This window comes from Epinephelus fuscoguttatus, linkage group LG2 (genome assembly GCF_011397635.1).
Source record: "Epinephelus fuscoguttatus linkage group LG2, E.fuscoguttatus.final_Chr_v1".
NCBI lineage: Eukaryota > Metazoa > Chordata > Actinopteri > Perciformes > Serranidae > Epinephelus > Epinephelus fuscoguttatus.
This window is the reverse complement of record NC_064753.1, coordinates 3,225,525-3,247,444: the sequence shown is the minus strand read 5'-3', so window position 1 is coordinate 3,247,444 and position 21,920 is coordinate 3,225,525. Positions and strand designations below refer to the sequence as shown.

General features: G+C 42.3%; 1 protein-coding gene across 1 annotated transcript in view; it reads left to right on the top strand.

Moving 5' to 3' along the window:
* efl1 (elongation factor like GTPase 1) overlaps window positions 1-21,920 on the top strand; it is a 310,425-nt gene that overhangs the window by 87,781 nt on the left and 200,724 nt on the right. Inside the window, exon 14 of the mRNA XM_049602819.1 lies at window positions 7,352-7,487. Within this exon, the coding sequence (XP_049458776.1) occupies window positions 7,352-7,487 (136 nt within the window). The remainder of the gene's footprint in view (window positions 1-7,351; window positions 7,488-21,920) is intronic.

The window sequence follows — 21,920 nt, the reverse complement described above, 5'->3', positions numbered from 1 at the left end:
AGCTTCTGCTCCTAAGTTTGCATACCTAAGCTTTTTTCTTTTGTAGGCTTCTTCCACTGAGTCTTTCCAAGGAATTGTCAGCTCAATGAAATAAATTATCCGTTGACTCACTGACCACAGCACTATGTCAGGCCTCTGCTTGGTACAAACTATTTCCTGGGGAACAACAAGCTTTCCCCCTAAATCTACTTGCATTTCCCAGTCACAAGCACCTTCTAGGCGGCCACACCCTTGCCTCCTTACTAACTTATCCCTTCTGTATTTCTCCCCCTCACGGACAAACTGAATTGCTAAACTGCTGTTATTAAAACCTTATGAATTTACCTGTCTTCATTTCCCTTCGATGCCCGCAGCTAAACATTTCAACACCTGGTTATGTCGCCATGTATATCAGCCTTGTGACAAGCTAACTTTACAGCCTGACAAAATATGCTTTAAAGGGGCACTCAGCTGCCCGATATACACGCTGTTTCTTCCCACATTAACCTGAATAACAAACCAGGGCTCGGTGCTCCGGTTAGATCCAAATGGAGAGCTGGGGCTAATGTTAGCTGGGAAGCTAGCGGAGGCTAACTGGCTGTGCTGGCAGCTGAGTGAAGTGGAGCCTGAGGAGGAAGCACCGGTTAGCCCCGGTTTCACTACAGGCAGATTCGTCCCTACTGAGTAGGGACGTTAGTGTTAGCTCCTGGAGTTAGCACTAGAGCTACTAGAGCTACTTGAGTAACTTACAGCTATGGAGCGCTTCTACCAGCTTTTCTAGTCACTGAGCCTCGCCTCCATCTCAGCAAATATATTACATTTATTACAGGTACCATCATCATTGAAGTAGGCAGGGAAATAGCTAAACACAGCCCGCCAGGCTACATTTTACAATGCTAATTCCAAATGGTAGCTGGGCTGCTGGGCTACTCACCTAACACAACTGTAACGCCTGACCCATTGCTGGGACAGAGCCGCTAATAACTCAAGCTCCGGACATTAACCCATGCTACGATTGTAACATTAAATTTAATTGAATCGACATAGCGACTGTAACACTAATTAAAACAGACATTTGACTTTATGTTGTACCTGTCCAGGAGAAGCCGGACCGGCTTGTAAACAAGGGGCTGGAGATCAACACAGAGAGAGTGGGCGTGTGAGGTCATGCTATAGTCCAGATGAAATTACACCTCTAGTTCTTCACATAGCAATTTTTTAATTCCTTCAATCTAGAAATGATGAATTTCGCTTATTTCTCCTATAAGGTTGCGGTATCTGAACACAATGGGCGTGGTGGGTCCCCATTTACCCACAGTTTTAGGTTCTGGGGGGTTTATTACAGATGAAGACACAGCCAAGTATCCCTCCAGGCAGGGCAGGAATTTCACGAGGGCCACGAGGACCATGGCTCTTGTGCCCAGACAGGCTATAACAACAATTTGACACCAATCTATCACCGGCCAACCAGGAGACTTCATCAAATGCCCAGGAAGGGATCAGTACCGAGACCCGGTATTAAACAACCCAAGGCAAATTTAATCAAGACCGTAATAATTGTAAGCTCCGCCATTATTGGCATTACTTTAGGACAACAGCAATAATTAATAAACAAAAGACAATAACATTTCATGGTCTTTAGGCTTACAATGTGTGAACAAGATATGTTTTAAAATTCGTTTCAGATAACATATCCAAAGACAAAAACATAGTAATATAGCCTACACATAAGGGCACTCATGCCAATATTTCAAGATTTTTAAATGTATTGAATAATTTAGTGTACAAAAATATTTTTAGTTTTTCAAAAACTATATAGAATAAATAGTAAATATATTTAAGCTACACTTATAAGGAAAAAAGAGCACATATCAAAGGCTAAAGCAAAGAAGAGTATTTTACAGCATTTCCTACGGCCCCTGAATGCACCAACCGAGGCAGGCTCCATATGGGTGACTCTCCCTGCTAACAACACATCTGATAACCAGGTCAGACAACAGATCAGTAGAAAATCTACAACATTACATTCAACAACAATTCATCATTTAGTCCCTTTGGTGACAGTGTCTGTAACCTAAAAATCCAGAACACCTCCCTTCTTTTTAGAAGCAAGTCGTGGTCTCCACCCCTAGGTGGCATAGAAACCTGTTCTATCTCACGGAAGCAGAGGGAGGCCACGTCATGCCTCATTTCATTGAAGTGGACTGTCACTTGGTAATTTTCATCCTCGCGATGAATGGCACTCTTGTGTTCACTTATTCTTTGTTTAAGTTTTCTGGTGGTCTTACGTAGGCAAGGCCACATGGACAGTGAATAGTGTAAACAACACGAGTGGACAGGCATGTGATGACACTCTCAATAGGAAACTTTTTACCAGTAAAAGGGTGACAAAAGTACGTTGTATTGAAGGTGTTGTTGGATTGTGCGCAATTCCCACATCTATAATTTCCATTAGGAAGAGGACTTAGAAGGGTTTGTTGTGGCTGATTATGTTTTTTCTTATTAGAAAAATTTGCATGAACCAAACGGTCTTTAAGTTTTGTCTTCTTTAAATATGGAACTGAGCTCTGGGTCAGATTTTAATAAATGGCAGTGTTTCATGAATGTGGACTTTACAATATGACTGCAATGAGAGAAAGTAGTGACACGCGTATCCGAGAACCGTTGTTCTTTTTTCTGGCTTTTATTTAACGGATCAAGGCAGGATTTCTCTAGAGCAGAATTGTAGACTTGCTCTACCCATTCATGGGGATACCCCTGTGAGAGGAATTTTGATTTCATTTTTACTGATTTTTCCACAAAATCTTCTATGGTCTGACAAACTCTCCTCAGTCTGTAAAACTGGCTTTTTGGCAGACCCTTCTTAAGTTGGGTGGGATGCGCACTGCTGGCTAACAACAACGTATTTCTATCCGTCTCTTTTTGATACAAAGTAGTAGCCAATCCCCTTTCATTAACCATAACCCACATGTCAAGGAAGTGTATTTTCTCTTTGCTGAACTCACAAGTGATTGTGCTTAAAAGTCCACAAAATCTTTGCGTTCCTCTGTATCACCTTGATCATCATTCTGAAGGCCTCTCTCCTGCTCTCTGCATGTCAGGGCTGACCTCCTCCTCACAGCGCGCGCACACACACACACACACACACGCACGCACACAACAGAGTGAAGTCAGCCAACAGCAGAGAGGCCGCAGTGCAGATGAAGGGAATATAACTTCAAGATTTCTCTAGTTAACGACAACTACACTTGACTGTCTTCGCTCTTCACTCAGTATTGTGATGTCAGGAGGAATATTAATATTCCAGTGAGATATTATTGGGTTTTAAAAAGGGACTTTGTTGTTGTAAACATGACTGTTGCTGCCATGGACTGTCACCTACGTGACATGTGACTCTGTGATGTCACCAAGACAACTTAGGGAGATACTTCTACTCTTCATCAGTGCTTCATCTCCTGAGCCTCTGAGGAGCTCTTCTTGCACCTGAACCATTGAAGGGGACACTTAATCCTAGACCTCTGAAATGGTAGTACTCTACAATAACACCGGGCGACCATTCTCCACGGATCGGCACCTTGAGAACAAGACCGCTTCTGGAACCACAGTTCTTTCCAGCCGTCAACTGGCGTCTAACAAAAGCAGCATGCCACAAAGCACCTCTTCCCTCCATTAAAGAATTAGTAATGTAACAACTGGGCATAGCATTATCACAGCTGTAAAGGCTTAGCAAGACTGTTTAACCTTGTCAATTGTGATTTAATGCTGTTCATTAAGTTATGATTGTGATTGTTTGCAGTTAGGTTATTGGTTAGTTGGCTTCATCAAAGCTAAGTGATGTTTGCTTAGAGTCTTGCATATAACTTAACATCCTCTGCACTAACCCAGACCTTTTTGCAGCACATATTGCATTCATGTAGACTCACTCACAAATTGGCTTTCAACATAGGTACACCAAAAGAGGAGATTCAGAGTTCCCCCATCTTCTCCTTTAATTTTATCATGACTGACTACAAGGTTAGGCAAACCTTCCCCGATCTCAAGCCATCTTTGATTCAGCCATCTTGTAGTTTTCTGTTGTCAGCCATTTTGTTTTGTAGGCCAGACGGCCTTTGTTTCACACGCAGACCTTTGTCTCTCTCTCGCTCTGTCTCACACACACACACACACACACACACACACACACACACACACACACACACACACACACACATCCATACTTGTATATAGTGACTAGTTAGAATTTTGCATGTTTGGTTTTGCTGTGCTTCTTTGTGAATAAATACTTTTGGAATAGTAAATGCTTAAAGGACAACTTCGGTATTTTTTCAACCTGGGCTCTATTTCTCCATGTGTATGTGTGCGTATGATTCATGGGTACCGCTCGTTATAAAATTGGTTCAGTATTGAGCCGCGAAACGAGCTAAAATGGTAATGGGGGCAATTGCGTCCCGTATAAAGTGCTTTTTCGCCACTGACTGGTTCAGATCGCCAGTGCTATCTCTGTAGATAGCATATTGTAGCGGCCCTGGGGCAGTGGTGAGTGTGAATGAGTGGAGTCAGCTGTCAGTCAGTGTTGGAGCAGAGAGGTGGAGAGAGGGAGGTGTGCTGGAGAGGAGTGGTCTGGTAAGTTTTAATTGTAATAAGTTCAAGATGAGTCCCAGTGTGTAAGATAAGATAAAATAAGATAAGATATACTTTATTGATCCCCCAGGGGGGAAATTCAAGTATCACAGCAGCACAAGACAACATCAAGGGACATTAAATAGAATAAGATTAAAGAGAAAAAATAAAATGTAAAAATTAAAAATAATAATAGATAAATAAAGATAAAATAAAATAAAATTGCTACATTAATAAAATTGCTACATCAGATGAATAAAGTGACTAAGAAATGGCAGACGAAGTGTTGAATGAAATAAAGTGTCAGGTGGCAGAAAAAGTGTCATATTGGATGGATGTAAAATAAGTCAGTTCAGAACTAGATGTAGCTAAGCCAAACCGCTGTTGTATAGTCTGATGGCAGTGGGCACAAAAGAGCGTCTGAATCATTCAGTTCTGCTTCTGGGTGGGATAACCCGCTGGCTGAATGAGCTGCCCATCAGCCACAGCTCGTCGTGCAGAGGGTGAAAAGGATTGTCCAGGATTGCACAGATTTTGTCCTTCACCCTCCTCTCAGCCACTGTTTCCAGACTGTCCAGGTCCAGTCCCACCACAGAGCGGGCTTTCCTCACAAGCTTGTTGAGCTTGTTGACCTCACCAGTCTGAACTCCACCCCACCAGCACACTACAGCAAAGAAGAGTGCACTGGCAACCATAGACTGGTAGAAGGTCTTGAGGAGCCCACTACAGATGCCAAACGATATGAGTCTCCTCAGAAAGAACATCCTGCTCTGTCCTTTCCTATAGAGGGCATCTGTGTTATGAGTCCAGTCCAGTTTATTGTTGATGTGGACCCCAAGGTACTTGTATGAGTCCACCATCTCCACCTCCTCGCCCTGGATGGTGACTGGGGCAGGTTGCTTCCGGTTCCTCCAGTAGTCCACCACCACCTCTTTAGTCTTACTGATGTTGAGTTAAAGGTGGTTTTGGTTGCTTTACGCGACAGAGCTCTCAATTAGTCCTCTGTACTCCTCCTCGTCATCATTGCTGATGCATGCGACTACAGAGGAGTTGTCGGAAAACTTTTGGAGGTGGCAGGAACCAGAATTGAACCGGAAATCAGAGATGTAGAGAGTGAAGAAGAATGGTGCCAGAACAGTTCCTTGGGGCACCTCAGTGTTACCAGACACCACCTCAGATATGCAGCCATCCACTCTGATGTACTGCGGCCGGCCCATGAGGTAATCCAAAGTCCAGGCAGTGATGTCTGGGTAAAGTTGCATATCCAGCAGCTTGTCTCTCAGGAGGCTGGGTTGAATGCTGTTGAAAGCACTGGAGAAGTCAAAGAACATGACTCTCACAGTGCTTCCAGCACTCTCCAAGTGAGACAGGGCCTTGTGAGTGAGGAAGATAATGGCATCCTCCACACCAGTGTGCTGCTGGTAAGCAAACTGCAGGGGGTCCAGGAAGGCAGAGAGCAGTGGCCTCAGATGCTGGAGAACAAGCCTCTCAAATGTCTTCATGACATGTGACGTTAGAGCCACCGGCGGAGTGAGGGGGGGCCTGAAGCTGTCAATGAGCAGGGGGAGGGGAGGGAGACAGGTCGCTACTGGGGAGGGGAGCAGAGTCTACAGCAGAGGTGTGAATGGGTAGAGTGATGGTGGGTGGGGTTTCAGATCCACAGACAGAACTCACAGGGGGTGTTTCAAAGAATAGGTTTAGCTCTGTTGCAAATTCTGGGCCACCTTTTGACTCCGGGTGTGGCTTTCCCACACCCGCCTGTCATCATCCTCATCTCATTTCACAACTCTTACGTGTTGTTCTGTCCCATCTTGGCTGCAATCTTCTCCTTGTAGCTGTTTATGGCCTCCCTCAGTCTCCTCTTCAGCTCCTTCTGAACAGCCCTGAGTTCCTCGTGATCCTTGGACATGAACGCCCTCTTCTTTCTGTTAAGAGGGCCTTTAATGTCTTTATTGATCCATGGCTTGTTAGAAAAGCAGTAAACATTTCTTGTTGGGACAATGTTGTCCTCACAGAATTTTCTGTAGTTATGTTAGTTTTATGTTTTATGAGTAGTTCCTCATGAGTGTACGTTAACATAGTTAACATTAAAGAAATCTATGTGAAGAAGAAACAAATTACTCCCCAATAATACTACAACTAGAACGCTGCAGCAATGCAATATAAATTAGCAAAAAAAAAAAAAAACAACTATTAAAACACAAAGTTAAAGATACAAAAAAGAAGCAAAAAGAGGGCAAATAGTCAGAGCTGCTGCAACAGGCTGCCGACCCCCAGCGCCATCTTGGATGTCTAATAAGTAAGTGTCCAACTATCTTGGCCAAAAGCTAAACAAAGTAGCAACATTCAAAATGCTCAGCCTGCACAAACTTGGAGCTACCAAGTTTTTCCTAAACAGGAATTACCACAAAATGCTGAATTACACAATAGCCCACAAAACTTCTTCTAATAACAGCTCAAAGGCTCATGAGTCCCCAAATATTTCCAAAATGCTCAACACAAAGAAGAGTAGCTATGTTAGCAAAGCTCACACAGGAAAAACAAACAATCATCTCAGCGGCCTCTCCCCTTGCAGCTGCACTGACATTAGACAAGTCATAACATTTAATTTGGTTTTTAGATCCTAACTGAATAGGCAATGAAATGTGAACCAAGCTGTGCATGCGTTGTAATCCCAAAAACCCTATAATTGCAAATTCTTTATTTCAGCCTCTTTGCTCCTCATGCTCACTCCTTCTCTCATCTCTGTCAGCTGCCAGGGGGTTGCAGTGCTTCAGATTGTGTGCCTGAGGTGCCTCATCTGTCCTGTTGTTCTGTGGAAAGTCTCTACCTGCTGATGGGCAGAGAGCTGGAGGAGCTGGAGGAGGTGCCTGCGGGAAATGTCCTGGGTAAATATGTCCATTCCTTCATTGCGGTTATTGCATTGCAGTGGGTGTTGCTTTATTGGACAGAGTTTATAATCTTACCAGATTAGAGATTGTGAAATCAATCTAAAGCGGATTCTTGTTTCAGAGGGAGGCTAGTTGAGAACATCTGTCGCTATCTACACTTTTATAATTGCTCTAAGGCAGTACAAAGACACATATTGCTATACAACAAAGAACAAGGCAGCTCCTCTTTTTATTGTCATGAGGTTGGCATCTTATTGTCAAGTATGAGTATGTGGAAGCTGGCTGTGTATGCAGAACCCTGACTATAGTGTGTTACTGTCATGTTTAAATCCTCCATGTTGAACTATGAACAAATATTTCTTATTTGTCAAAAAGTTCTACAAAAGTCTTAGATTCTTTCTCCAACTGGAAAAAGCTGTCATTGGGTATGTTTACATGTACATTCATGTTCTTCTGTTATTCCAAATATGACAATATTCTGAATTTGATACTCGTAATGTAAACAGCAAATCCATTTAGATATTTCAAATTAGGCTTTATTCCTAATGTAGCATTTTTGGATTAAGACGTGGGATATGCTGGTATTATTGGGTGTTTTTTCAGGGGGCAATTGGATGGCGAGAACTTCTGTTCTTTGGACTGCTGAGAAACCCCCTTATAGTTAATATACCTATTAGGGGTATAAATTACCAGTTTCGTCATGATACAGTATTACAATATTATATTGATTCTTTGGACAATGATACTGTATTTTCCGAAATAACAGCGTTTGCCACGATTCGATTGAATTTCAATATGATTCAGTGGTCTGCGATCGATATTGGACGATATTAAATGCCCATTTAATACGGTCTGTTACAGAAGATGCTGCCACCCCTTTCTTTTTTACTTTTGGCCATAAAACACATAAACAACACATAAATAATAAGTGCAGTAAATTTTCACTTTAAACTGACTCAACTAACACAAATAATCAACAAATGGGAGAAGTTAACCTTCAGGGCTTTCTGTCAGAGAGACCTTTCTGAAAGAAATCTTTTCATTTTAACCCAAACCATCACCTTTTCATTAAACTTCAGGTCTATCTGGCTTAAAGCCCTAAAGGAAAAATTCTCCAAACAGCCATAAAACACAGTTTAACAACAAGATTATTTAATAAAAGTATCACATTCAGCTCAGTAGTAACTGCCAAGGTTCATGGACAGAACAATTGTTTTATGCTAATCCCTCATCATTAGCTTAAGCATGTTTACACCGCATAAATTAGCCTAGCGTCTAGCAGACTTTTTTTCTCCTACTCATAGCTTAACAGATTCCATGTAACATTATTATATTTCTTACTCACCATTGGTTTAAGTCACTGCATCTCCTGATAGAACAGCATGGTTTAATTTCAGCCTGCATGCACAGTTTTTCAGCCGAAAATTGTTAAAACAGAGCAGCTAATGTTCCTAAAGCAAGAAGTTAGCAGAGTGAGATGCTCGTCCAAGCAAGTACGTCGTGTTTTATCTCGTAACGTCATTGTTTACATATGATATGTGCTCTTTATGTTGTCCTGTATTTTTTCTAAAATCCAAAATATTTCCACTCTGGTGATTTATTCCCAAGTGAATAATGTTATCCTCATCATCTTTCTCTTGGCTGCTTGCCATCTGCTTGCCGCTGGTTGACGGTGACACTGACTTTCAAAATAAAAGCCTGTGCTAAAGATGACGATATGGATCGATGTTTTCACTTTGCAAGATATGTGATCATTGATCATTAAATTGATATGCCGATCCAGATCGATGGATCGTTACTCTCCTAATACCTACGAAACCAACAATCTTCTAAATGCTCGAGGTCTCTAGTTTGTGGCTGTAAAGTTTCATGAGTCTGAGATTGTCCTAGAGGTCACTTCATACTGTGATGTATTTTTCAAATAAATGGTTTCATAACAATGAAATGCCTAGTATCGCAGCTAACATTATCACACATGAATAAAACAGAGGAAAGATCAGAGTAAGTAAGTAAGTAAAATGTATTTGTATAGCACTTCTCACGGAGAGAACTCACAAAGTGCTTCACAGGATTAAAACACAAACCAAGAATACATACATACAAACATACAGAGACACAAAATGAAACGGCAGCAATTGTTGCAAAACTAAATCACTTAAGACAAGTTGAAGAATGCCTGCCTATACAGGTAAGTTTTAAGGTGCTTCTTAAAAACTTAAACAGAAGCTGCGGCTCTCAAATTCTGTGGGAGGGCATTCCGCAATCTGGGCGCAATGGAATCAAAGGTCTGGTCACCTCTAGTTCTGAGCCTAGTGCGAGGAACTGCCAACAGGCCTTGATCGGCCGACCTAAGTGTCCTACTAGGAGCGTATACATGAAGCAAGTCAGACAGATACTCAGGTGCCTGACCATGAAGGGCTCTATATGTTAAAACAAGGATTTTGAATCTGATCCTAAAGCTGACAGGAAGCCAATGTAGGGAGGCCAAGACAGGAGTAATATGGCAGTTTTTGGATGATTTGGTAAACAGCCTGGCAGCGGCATTCTGCACCAGTTGAAGGCGATCTACAGAAGTTTTACTGAGACACATGAAAAGAGAATTGCAGTAATCCAGATGTGACACAGCTTCAGTAATCTAATCTTGAAACTGTGCTGATTGTATAGATCTTCTGTGCTGCCGGGGGGAAGATATGTGTGAAGCATTCATGTTTTCACAGATATGGATGTAAAGTAAAACTACAACTTGACTTTTGCATGGAGCCATACAACTGCGAGGCAGTAATTGTAGTTTCTCTCACGTGTGGTGGTGTCTCTCCATGCAGAGAGATCCATCCATCCATCCATGCATCCATCATCCATCCATCCATCCATCCAACCAACCAACCAACCAACCCACCAACCAACCAACCAACCAACCAACCACAGCCCACATTCTGACCAGGCAGCCCAAATGAAGCTTAGCCACTGTGTAATGCAATTACACATGCTGACTCCAGGTTCAACTGAAGAAATTAGGTGCTGATATTGGCTACTATTTTCATTTTGTTTTCAGGTCATCCATCTGTCCCATTTGTGTGAACACAATATTTCAAGAACAGATTTTCATTTTTTTTTTTAATTTGGCACAACTATCCCCTTGGAGTCAAGGATGAACTGATTAGACTTTGGTGGTGGAAAGTCTAAATCATTGTGTGTAACAGGTGGTGTTTGAACCCAACTGCAGAGAGCCAGAGAGGTGGGATAAGTTGAAAATTACAGGCTGAGGCTAAGTGACTGAAAAGAACGGGTGACCAGGATTGCAAAACTGTGACACTGTGACCTTGCATCCTTGTCATTCTCATTAACGCAATATCTCAAGAAGACCTTGATGGAATTTCTTAAAATTTGGCACAGACATCCACTTGGACTAGCGATGGACTGATTAGAATTTGGTGGTCGAATGTCAAGGTCACTGTGACCTTGCATCCATCTCATTCTTCTGAAGGTGATGTTTCAAGGATGCCTTACGGTAATTTCCTTAAATTTGACACAAATTTGCTTTTGGACTCAGTGATTTACTGATTTGAATTTGGTGGTAAAAGGTCAAGGTCACTCTGGCCTTACAATACATGTTTTTGGCTAAAACTCAATTCATGTACTTATTATGACAAACTTTCACAAAAAAAAAATCAAATATGATAAAACAATGAAGTGATGACAATTTCATTCTAAAAGGTCAGAGGTCAGCTTCAGTGTGACATCATAATGTTCTGCATAAACACTTTTCTGGCCCCAAAATGTATGTCACTCAGGAACAGAAGGGGAGACAGGTCAGATGCTGAACTGGTGACACTAATCTTGAAATTGTGCTGATTGTATAGGTCTTCGGTGCTGCCGGGCGAAAGGTGTGTGAAGCATTCATGTTTCCACAGATATGGATGTAAAGTATAACTAACACTTGACATTTGCATGGAGACATACACCTACTATAACTTACTTACTTACTCCTCTTCATCCCCTATGGGACATAAGGCTTCACTGAGCACTCTCCATTGCATTGGGTCCCTGGCAGCATGTTGTGCCTCTCCCCATGACAGGTTCATCTGTTCCAGCTCTTGTGTCACAGTTCTGCACCAGGTGGTTTTGGGCCTCCCAGGTTTTCTTTTGCCTGGTGGTGTCCATCTTAAGGCAACTTTTGTGATGCAGTCCTGCTCCATACTCAACACATGTCCTGGCCATCTCAGGCGTCCGTACATAATCTCCTTGGTGATGCTCCGGCTTCACTTACTGGTTCCCACTCCAGCAAGGTTTTGGCCTTCTCCTTGGAGATTAAGATAGCTACACCATGTGTGTGGGTGTTCTCATGGCCAGAATGGAGGATGACAGACCCATCATGCAGGACTTGACGACCAGAGTCGGTCCAGTGACTCTCACTTAACCCCAGAATGTCCAGGTGGTACCTTTTCATCTCACTGAGGACTTGTGCTGTCTTGTTGGTCTCAAACATGGTTTGGGCGTTCCATGCTCCAATGCGGATCTTGGTTTTAGGCCCTCTTTCGCACTCCTGACTTCATTTCGGATTTCATCAGAAGTGGTCATACTGCCACCCAAAGAGTTTGGGTGGCCGGGGTCTACTGTGCGCCTGATGTCAATAGGATTGCTCATTGTAGTTTCTGTAACAGTAGGCTTTTTTACGGGGTGGTGTTGTTAGCGCCACTCCCAACCCCCAACCTGGAGGACCAGGTGCTGCCTTTCGTTCCTCACCCAAGACCAGTCTGGTATGGTTGCACCTGCCAGGGGCCCTAGGCTCCCTCCAGCATAGCTCTCAGGATCATAGAACCACGCAAGCCTACTCTACCACGACAAGGTCACAGAACGGGGAGAAGGCATACAGCTGCGAGCTAGTAATTCTAGTTTCTACGGAGATGCTATCTATCTATCTAGCTACCTAGCACTCTCTCTCTCTCTCTCTCTCTCTCTCTCTTGCTGTCCATCTGTCTGTCTGTCAGTTTAACAGCAGACGACTGTAATTATATGTAATATGGCATTCGCTTCCACAAGATATAGGTCACGTGACCGGGCCAGAGTGTCGGAGCTGCTTCGGTCCGCCACTGAGTTAGGGATTACGCTATTCATAGTATAACAGTGATGCAACTTAAAAGTACAAGTAATTAAATGAACACGCAGCAGCTTGAAGATAACAATTAGTAGCATATAGACTGGATTAAATCTACTCATTTCCCCAGATAAGCACCTCATAAGGTAAGCTATTAGCATGCTAATTATCATAAGCATCTACACTGTGGTATTATCATCAATAACCTCGCACCATGAACTATAACATCTATGATTACATTGTCACCAATGCACACTGTTGCAACAAAGAAAAAAACAATCATTGCAGAACTGAGAAGCCGAGGGTGATGAGCTGTTTACTCAATTGAATAGTTTTGATTGCATGAGTTGTGTACGCACACACAACGTCTCTCAGGCGGAGTAGGAGTGGCGTGCAGTGACGTCAATCAACCTCTAGCAGGGGATTATACACAGTGTGGGTGGAATGTTCCTGTACTATATTTGAGCTAAAAGAGCAATTGATTAGTTAATGAATAGAAAATATATCAGCAACCATTTTGATGATTTATTGATTGATTGTGTTCCTGGTTAGATCCCGGGTGCGGGAGCCCTTCTGTGCGGAGTTTGCATGTTCTCCCCGTGTCAGTGTGGGTTCTCTCCGGGCACTCCGGCTTCCTCCCACTGTCCAAAGACATGCAGGTTGGGGATAGGTTAATTGGTGACTCTAAATTGTCCGTAGGTGTGAATGTGAGCGTGAATAGTTGTCTGTCTCTATGTGTCAGTCCTGTGATAGATCTGGCGACCTGTCCAGAGTGTACCCCGCCTCTCACTCGATGTCAGCTGGGATAGGCTCCAGCCCCCCCACAACCCTCAAGAGGATAAGTGGTTAGAAAATGGATGGATGGATGATTGATCGTCATTTTTAAGGGAACTTTAGAGAGCAAATTTCCCTACTCCCTGACATTTAATAGACAAACAATTCTTCAATTCTTCAAATAATCATTAGTTGCCACACAGGTTAAAGTTTCTGTGTCTCTGCTTTTTGATGTTGGATGTTCATAAAGTGGAATGATAAACTGCGAGACATCTTATTTTGATATTAGTAGCAGCTTTTTAAAGGTTGTGTGATTGCATTCAAAGTAGTACCTGAATAATACTGGAATTTTCTTAAATTTATTAGCATTTGTGTATTCGTGAATGCCTGTGTAGTTTGTGTAGAAAGCAGCATGTGGTGATTGTTCCTTTGTGCAGTATTGATGTGACCTCACATTAATGTTCCTGGGCTCCTTGAGCAGAGTGCTGCAAACACTGAATGAAAGTCTGAGCTGTGTGATATCGTCGAATGCCATGAATTATGAAAGAGACGTGCATTAGGATATTGACATACAGTCATCAGCTGGTATGGGCATGGAGCAGAATGCTCAGTAGGAACAGGTTGTCGACAATGGTGCCATGTCATAATTCCAACATCCCATTATTCAAACATCCCATTATTCCGAAAATTACCCATTGTTCCGAAATCTCAATGTTGCAATGCAAAAGTGGAAAAAGCAAGCAGCAAGGGAAAGCAGCAAGAGACCGTGTTGTCGTGTTGTTTACTGTTGTCATGACGACAATGGTCGCCCTGTTTTGAGGAAGTAGAAATGATGTTGAAAGTTTTTAACCCAAACCATGATCTTTTCCTAACCTTAACCTAGTAGTTCTTGTGCCTAAACCTATCCAGACCTTAACCATGAAACAGTTGTTTTGTAACAATGAAAAATGAGATTTTGGAACAACAGGACTTCGTAACAATGGATTTAATACGGTCAGAACAATGGGGTGTCAAAACATTGAGATTTCGGAACAATGGGATGTCGGAATTATGAGCGGACCCCGTTGACAATCCGCCCTTGAGTAAGCATTACAGATCCCTTTGCTCCTTATGTAGTTTGGACTGTCAGGTCAGAGATGTGCTGTGAATGGATTTTGGGAGTGGCCTTCACAACACAGGGCCTGGAGTCCAGAGTTCTTTGGCTAGTTGCACAGAGACAGGCTTCTGTGGCTTAGATTGAATATGGTCAGACTTCATGACTCTTAAGTTCCACTAATTTGCTATACACTGCTGAGGCTATAATAATCCTTTATTTGATTAGGGTTAGAGATGGGAGGTACCAATGTGTATACGAACTGTAACATTTTAGCAACAGAAATGGAGAAACATTCACCTCATAAGTCAATCAATCAATCAATCAATTTTATTTATAAAGCCCAATATCACAAATCACAATTTGCCTCACAGGGCTTTACAGCATACGACATCCCTCTGTCCTTAAGACCCTCACAGCGGATAAGGAAAAACTCCCCAAAAAAACCCCTTTAACGGGGGAAAAAAAACGGTAGAAACCTCAGGAAGAGCAACTGAGGAGGGATCCCTCTTCCAGGACGGACAGACGTGCAATAGATGTCGTACAGAACAGATCAACATGATAAATTAACAGTAATCCATATGACACAGGGAGAGAGAGAGAGAGAGAGAGAGAGAGAGAGAGAGAGAGAGAGAGAGAGAGGGAGAGAGAGAGAGAGAGAGAGAGAGAGATATGCAGGTAATGACAGTATCTTACAACAACATTAATGGAAGTAATAATATTATAGTTATAGTTCTGGTTACTGCGGTACAATATGTTGAAAGTATGTATTAATACCTGGCAGTATACATGTGTGACAATAATCATATGTGTATAATAACAGAAGAAGTATGACTAATGACTAATGATGGCAGCAGCAGGAGGCATCTGGCGGGACCACGGCAGCAGCACAACCACACACGTCACGCTGTCCAGGCACCGCTGTGATATGAGTTAATCTGAGAGACAGTGGAGCACAAAGGCTCCGGAGAAGAAGCCGAGTTAGTGACATCCAGAATGGCCGGGTTAGCTAGATGCAGTAATAGGATACGAGAGAGAGAGAGAAGGAGAGAAGGGGCCCGGTGTATTATAGAGGGGTCCTCCGGCAGACTAGGCCTAAGTCAGCCTAACTAAGGGCTGGTACAGGACAAGCCTGAGCCAGCCCTAACTATAAGCTTTATCAAAGAGGAAAGTCTTAAGTCTAGTCTTAAATGTGGAGACGGTGTCTGCCTCCCGGACCGTAACAGGAAGATGATTCCACAGGAGGGGAGCCTGATAGCTGAAGGCTCTGGCTCCTGATCTACTTTTGGAGACTTTAGGGACCACGAGTAACCCTGCGTTCTCAGAGCGCAGTGTTCTGGTGGGATAATATGGCACTATGAGCTCTCTAAGATATGATGGAGCTTGACCATTTAGAGCTTTATAAGTTAACAGTAGGATTTTAAATTCAATTCTGGATTTTACAGGGAGCCAGTGCAGAGAAGCTAAAACAGGAGAGATATGATCGCGTTTCTTAGTTCCTGTTAGTACACGTGCTGCTGCATTCTGAATTAGCTGGAGAGTTTTTAAGGACTTACTAGAGCTACCTGATAATAGAGAGTTACAATAATCCAGCCTTGAGGTAACAAAAGCGTGGACCAATTTTTCTGCATCTTTTCGGGTCAGGATAGGCCTAATTTTCGCAATATTACGCAGATGAAAAAATGCAGTCCGTGAGGTTTGCTTTAAATGAGAATTAAAAGACAAATCTTGATCAAATGTTACTCCGAGGTTTCTTACGGTAGTGGCAGGGGCCAGAGCAATGCCATCTAGAGAAACTATGTCATCAGATAAAGAGTCTCTGAGTTGTTTGGGGCCAAGAACAATAACTTCAGTTTTGTCTGAATTTAACATCAGGAAATTGGTGCTCATCCAAGTTTTTATGTCTTTAAGGCAATTATGGAGTTTAGTTAATTGATTGCTTTCTTCTGGCTTCATTGATAAATACAACTGAGTATCATCCATAACAATGGAAATTTATAGAGTGATTTCTAATGATGTTACCTAACGGAAGCATATATAGAGTAAACAGGATTGGTCCGAGCACAGAACCTTCATGGAACTCCAAAACAAACTTTAGTACGTAAGGATGGTTCATTGCGACGTCAACAAATTGAAAACGATCAGATAAATAAGATTTAAACCAGCTTAGTGCTGAACCTTTTAAGCCAATTAAGTGATCCAGTCTCTGCAGCAGAATTTGATGGTCAATTGTGTGCACTAAGATCTAATAAAACAAGTACAGAGACAAGTCCTTTGTCTGAAGCAATCAGAAGGTCATTTGTAATTTTAACTAGAGCTGTCTCAGTGCTATGATGCACTCTAAATCCTGACTGAAATTCCTCAAATAAATTATTATCCTGGAGAAAATCACACAGCTGGTCTGCGACTACTTTCTCAAGGATCTTTGACATAAAGGGAAGATTAGATATTGGTCTATAGTTGGCTAACACCTCTGGATCCAGGGTGGGCTTTTTTAGTAGAGGTTTAATTACAGCTACCTTAAAAGACTGTGGTACATAACCTGTTAATAAGGATATATTGATCATATCTAATATATGAGTGTTAACTATAGGTAAGACCTCCTTAAGTAGCCTAGTTGGGATGGGGTCTAAGAGACACGTTGATGATTTGGATGAAGAAATCACTGCAGTCAATTCTTGAAGAGAAATTGGGGAGAAGCAATCTAAATATATATTAGATTTTACAGCTGTGTTTGAGGTTAGATAGGTACTATCTGAGGGCAGGAGGTCATGAATTTTGCCTCTAATAGTTAGAATTTTGTCATTAAAAAAGCTCATAAAATCATTACTGCTAAGGGCTAAGGGAATACGAGGCTCAATAGAGCTCTGACTCTCAGTCAGCCTGGCTACAGTGCTGAAAAGAAACCTGGGGTTGTTCTTATTGTCTTCTATTAGAGCTGAGTAATAGTTTGCTCTGGCATTGCGGAGGCCCCTCTTATAAGTTTTGAGACTGTCTGTCCAGATTAAACGAGATTCTTCCAGTTTGGTTAATCGCCAATTCCTTTCAAATTTTAGCGATATTTGTTTTAACTTACGGGTTTGAGAGTTATACCAAGGAGCGAACTTTCTTTGCTTTTAACTTCTTTTAAGAGGAGCTACAGAGTCGAGCGTTGTTCAGAGTGGCGAGCCTACGGTGCTATCAACAAAATGATCAATTCGGGAGAGGTTAAAGTCGGCACGGGAAACCTCTGTTACTGAAGGTATTGGTATTGAATTTAAGTAATCTTTTCCTTAAGTTTTGACAGCACTATCTGATAAACATCTAGTGTAGTAACTGTTGCTGAGTGGCGTGTAATCGAGTAAAAGAAATCAAAAGTAATCAGATAATGATCCGATAGCGAGGATTCTGTGGAAAGACTTTTAGGTTATCAATTTCAATTCCATACGTCAGAACTAGATCGAGGGTATGGTTAAAACAATGAGTAGGTTCATGTACACCCTGACTGAAGCCAATGGAGTCTAATAATGAGATAAACGCGGTAGCCAGGGAGTCATTATCAACGACATGAATGTTAAAATCGCCTACAATAATAACTTTATCTGATTTAAGAACTAAACTGGATAAAAACTCTGAGAATTCAGATAAAAATTCAGAATACGGGCCAGGAGCACGGTACACTATAACAAATAAAAGTGGCTGCGAGGTTTTCCAGGTCGGATGTAAAAGACTAAGAACGAGGCTTTCAAATGAATTATAATCTAGTTTAGGTTTAGGACTGATTAACAGACTAGAGTTAAAAATGGCTGCAACTCCCCCTCCTCGGCCGCTGCCTCGAGGAATGTGGGTATTATTATGACTGGGAGGAGTGGACTCATTTAGACTAACATATTCATCTGGACACAGCCAGGTTTCAGTGAGACTGAGTAAATCAATATGATTATCTGATGTTAATTCGTTTACTAACACTGCTTTAGACGATAGAGACCTGATATTTAACAGTCCACATTTAATTCTCCTGTTTTGTCTTTCTGTCACAGAAGAGGTTTTAATTTTTATGAGGTTGTTATGCACAACTCCTCTTTGTTTAATTTTAGATTTAGATAATTTAGGCGGTCGGGGGACAGACACCGTTTGTATAAAACTATTAAAACTATGGCTGGGTAACTGAACTAGAAGCTCAGAGAGGCGTTTAGGACTGCGACTCTGAGTCCTGATCTCAACTCTGGGTTGTCAGGGATTTAAATTACTAATAAAGTTTGCCAGGTTCCTAGAAATGAGAGCAGCTCCATCCAAAGTGGGATGAATGCCGTCTCTCCTAATAAGACCAGGTTTTCCCCAGAAAGTTTGCCAATTATTAACAAAACCCACATCGTTTGCTGGACACCACCTGGACAGCCAGCGGTTAAATGATGACATGCGGCTAAACATGTCATCACTGGTCAGATTTGGGAGGGTCCAGAGAAAACTACGAGTCCGACATCGCTTTTGCATATTCACACACGGAGCAATATTAATTTTAGTGACCTCCGATTGGCGTAACCGGGTGTCATTGGCGCGGCGTGAATAACAATCTTACTGAATCTACGCTTAGCTTTAGCCAGCAGTTTTAAATTAGATTCAATGTCGCCGCTCTGGCCCCAGGAATACATTTGACTATGGCCGCTGGTGTTGCTAACTTCACGTTTCTCAGAATAGAGCTGCCAATAACCAGAGTTTTATCCTCAGCGGGTGTGTCGCTGAGTGGGGAAAAGCGGTTGGAAACGTGAACAGGCTGGTGGTGAGCCGTGGGCTTCGCTTGGAGCTGTGCTTCTGGCGAATCAGAACCCAACCTCCCGGCTGAACGGGAGTTACCGGAGGACAGTTAGCAGAGGCTAAGGCTAGGCTATGTGGCTCCGCACCGGCTACAGGGGACTGGCTAATTACCGCAGCTGCTGAATGGTTTTCCATGGTGCGGAGCCGCGCTTCTAATTCACTAAGCCTCGCCTCCAACGCAGCAAATAAGCTACACTTGTTACAATTACCACTGTCGCTAAAGGAGGCAGAGGCATAACTGAACATTTGACACACCGGGCAACAGAGGGCAGGAGAAGGAGAAGCCATGGCTAAGCTAATGTAGCTACCAAGGCTAAGAGCGTGCAAACAACAGCTAAGAGATTAGCGAGAAAGTCGTAGAAAGGAGGAGAGCTATAGGTGCTTAAACAGAACCAGTGTGGGTTATGACTTGAAGTAGACGTTAAAGCAACTGAGGTGAGAAAGCAGGCAAGTGGAATTCACCAGAGCAGTACAGAGACGCTGTCACAGAAACACCGGAAATGACACAACTCAATACGTCAGCACGTCAGCACGTCAGTGAAATAAATAAGTGAAATGTTTATTTTTCTACTTATTTATTTTTTTATGTATAATATGTGGCTCACGTCTGAATGGAAAAAAACACTACTCTGAAAACATCTTCTTTGTCACATGAGAGCAAAACAGTTACAGATTTGGACCACATTTGCTTGTAATGTGTAACCTTGTTTATTTTTCCTCCCTACTAGGGGGTAGAAAGCTTGAACAACGGTGGCGATTGCTCTAAGACTGCAAGGGAAGCTCAGCTTTCCCTAAAATGTCAAAAATAAGTGGTCAAATATGTACTGTTGTATTTACATTTCATTGACTAAATATGCGCTAGAACGCGTTCAACTTTTGTTCAGAATCAGCTTCTTATCACAGGTCACTGATGCGACTTCTCATTCATTCCCGTAGCGTCACAGTGCATTAAACAGTGGAAGCTCAGCGTCCATAGACTTCAACAGGGAAGCATAGAGTGGGTTGTTCCACTGCAGCGAAACTAGACAGTTGTTGGATAAATGCTCGGTTTTGTCCCGCCCATCGGACGCTCAGCTTCTCTGGGGGTCTATGGGGCAGTGGGCTGGCCTCGGCTGGCCTGGACGCTGGGCTTCTGCGTGATGATTGGATGATCTGTCTGAGGCTGAATCCCTTTTTGATTGACAGCGAAATGAGTGAGTCAGCGATCTTGAAATATAAACCACCACCGGAGCATTTTTTAAGTTTCATTCCGTTGTTCCGAGTTGATCTGGAGACTTTTCCAATCCTCTTAGCAACTTTATCTTTGTTTAAAACGACTAGCGACAAATCTAGTATCTTTTTCTGGTGTTATTGGAGACTGTACTCGTGTCTGGAGACTCTGACTTCTGTCGCTCTGCATTTACTGTCCCCAACGAGCAGCGGGTGCTGCTGTGAGCTGCTCCACCATCCCAAAGCACTCATAAGCGGTCACACTAGCCTCACGCAGCAGCCCCAGAGGGTAGAATTTATGTATAAATAAACGGACACATTTTATGACGTAGGTCGAAAATGAGCTTCCCCCCCTTGAAAGACCAGCAGCCACCACTGCTGAACAACCAGGGTTGAGTTGTACAAAAAATGTCTGAACATCCCACAATGCACCATAAAGTTTATTATTACAAAATGGAAAAAATGTGGCCCAGCAACAAACCTTCCAAGAGAGCACCACCCATTAAAACTCAAGGACCAGGCAAGAAGGGTATTAATCAGAGAGACAACATAGAGAACAAAGATGCCCAAGCGTGTCCGAGCGTGCAAAAGCGTGAGCCTTGCCTGAACCTCTTCTGTGTCAAATTTGAATGTGTGTTTGCAAACAGCAACTGGAAAATCCTCCAGACCCTACCTTTACCAAAGAAAAACGTATTCCTGCAGAGGACATAAAAACATTATTTCCCTTCTGTTTTTTTCTCCTGCACCTCTGCACCTAAACATGCAAACATGCAGAGTGTTTACACATGACAGGGTGGACTGCCCTAGTGCAAATTGCGCCAAAAAAGTGGAGCAAAAAACATCTATGAAACTTAAATTAACGTTAAAAACACAAAACAGCTTGGTAACATAAGAATATGCAACAGTGAACAATATGCACCAAAGATTTCAACATAAGTGAAGCTCACTTAAGCCCAGTAGGTACGGAAAGGGCAGAGTGCAGGAAAGTCATTTCCACAGGAAAATTGATAAAATAATAGTAAATTAAAGTAACTCATTGAGATAAAATTCACAAATACTCAAAATAATCATAAAATGATAACTTAAATTCACAAATACAAATTGGAACTACTAGTAATTAAAGTGCATTTATAACTCTGTTACACTGGCTCCTGGGCTTAATGGAAGAGAAGAGTTAAGCATTTAAATGAGAAATAGTTCATTATGATCTTCATTTCCCACAATGGTTCTTATTTGCTGACAGTACATTTTCTGTAGCTGTTGAAGTGCAGAGTTTTTGAATCATCAAGGAAGCATAAAGAGCATATGAAGGCAGCAGTCCTGTTTCTGCCCACCCTTGTAAGCAGTTCCACACCAAGTAAAAGGTTTCTCATTGACAGTGTTGCTCTAATTTGTCAAATTCAAATGAACTTGAAATGTAGCGTTAACTTAAGTCTCTTCTTAAATGGCATTTTTGTAATTAAAC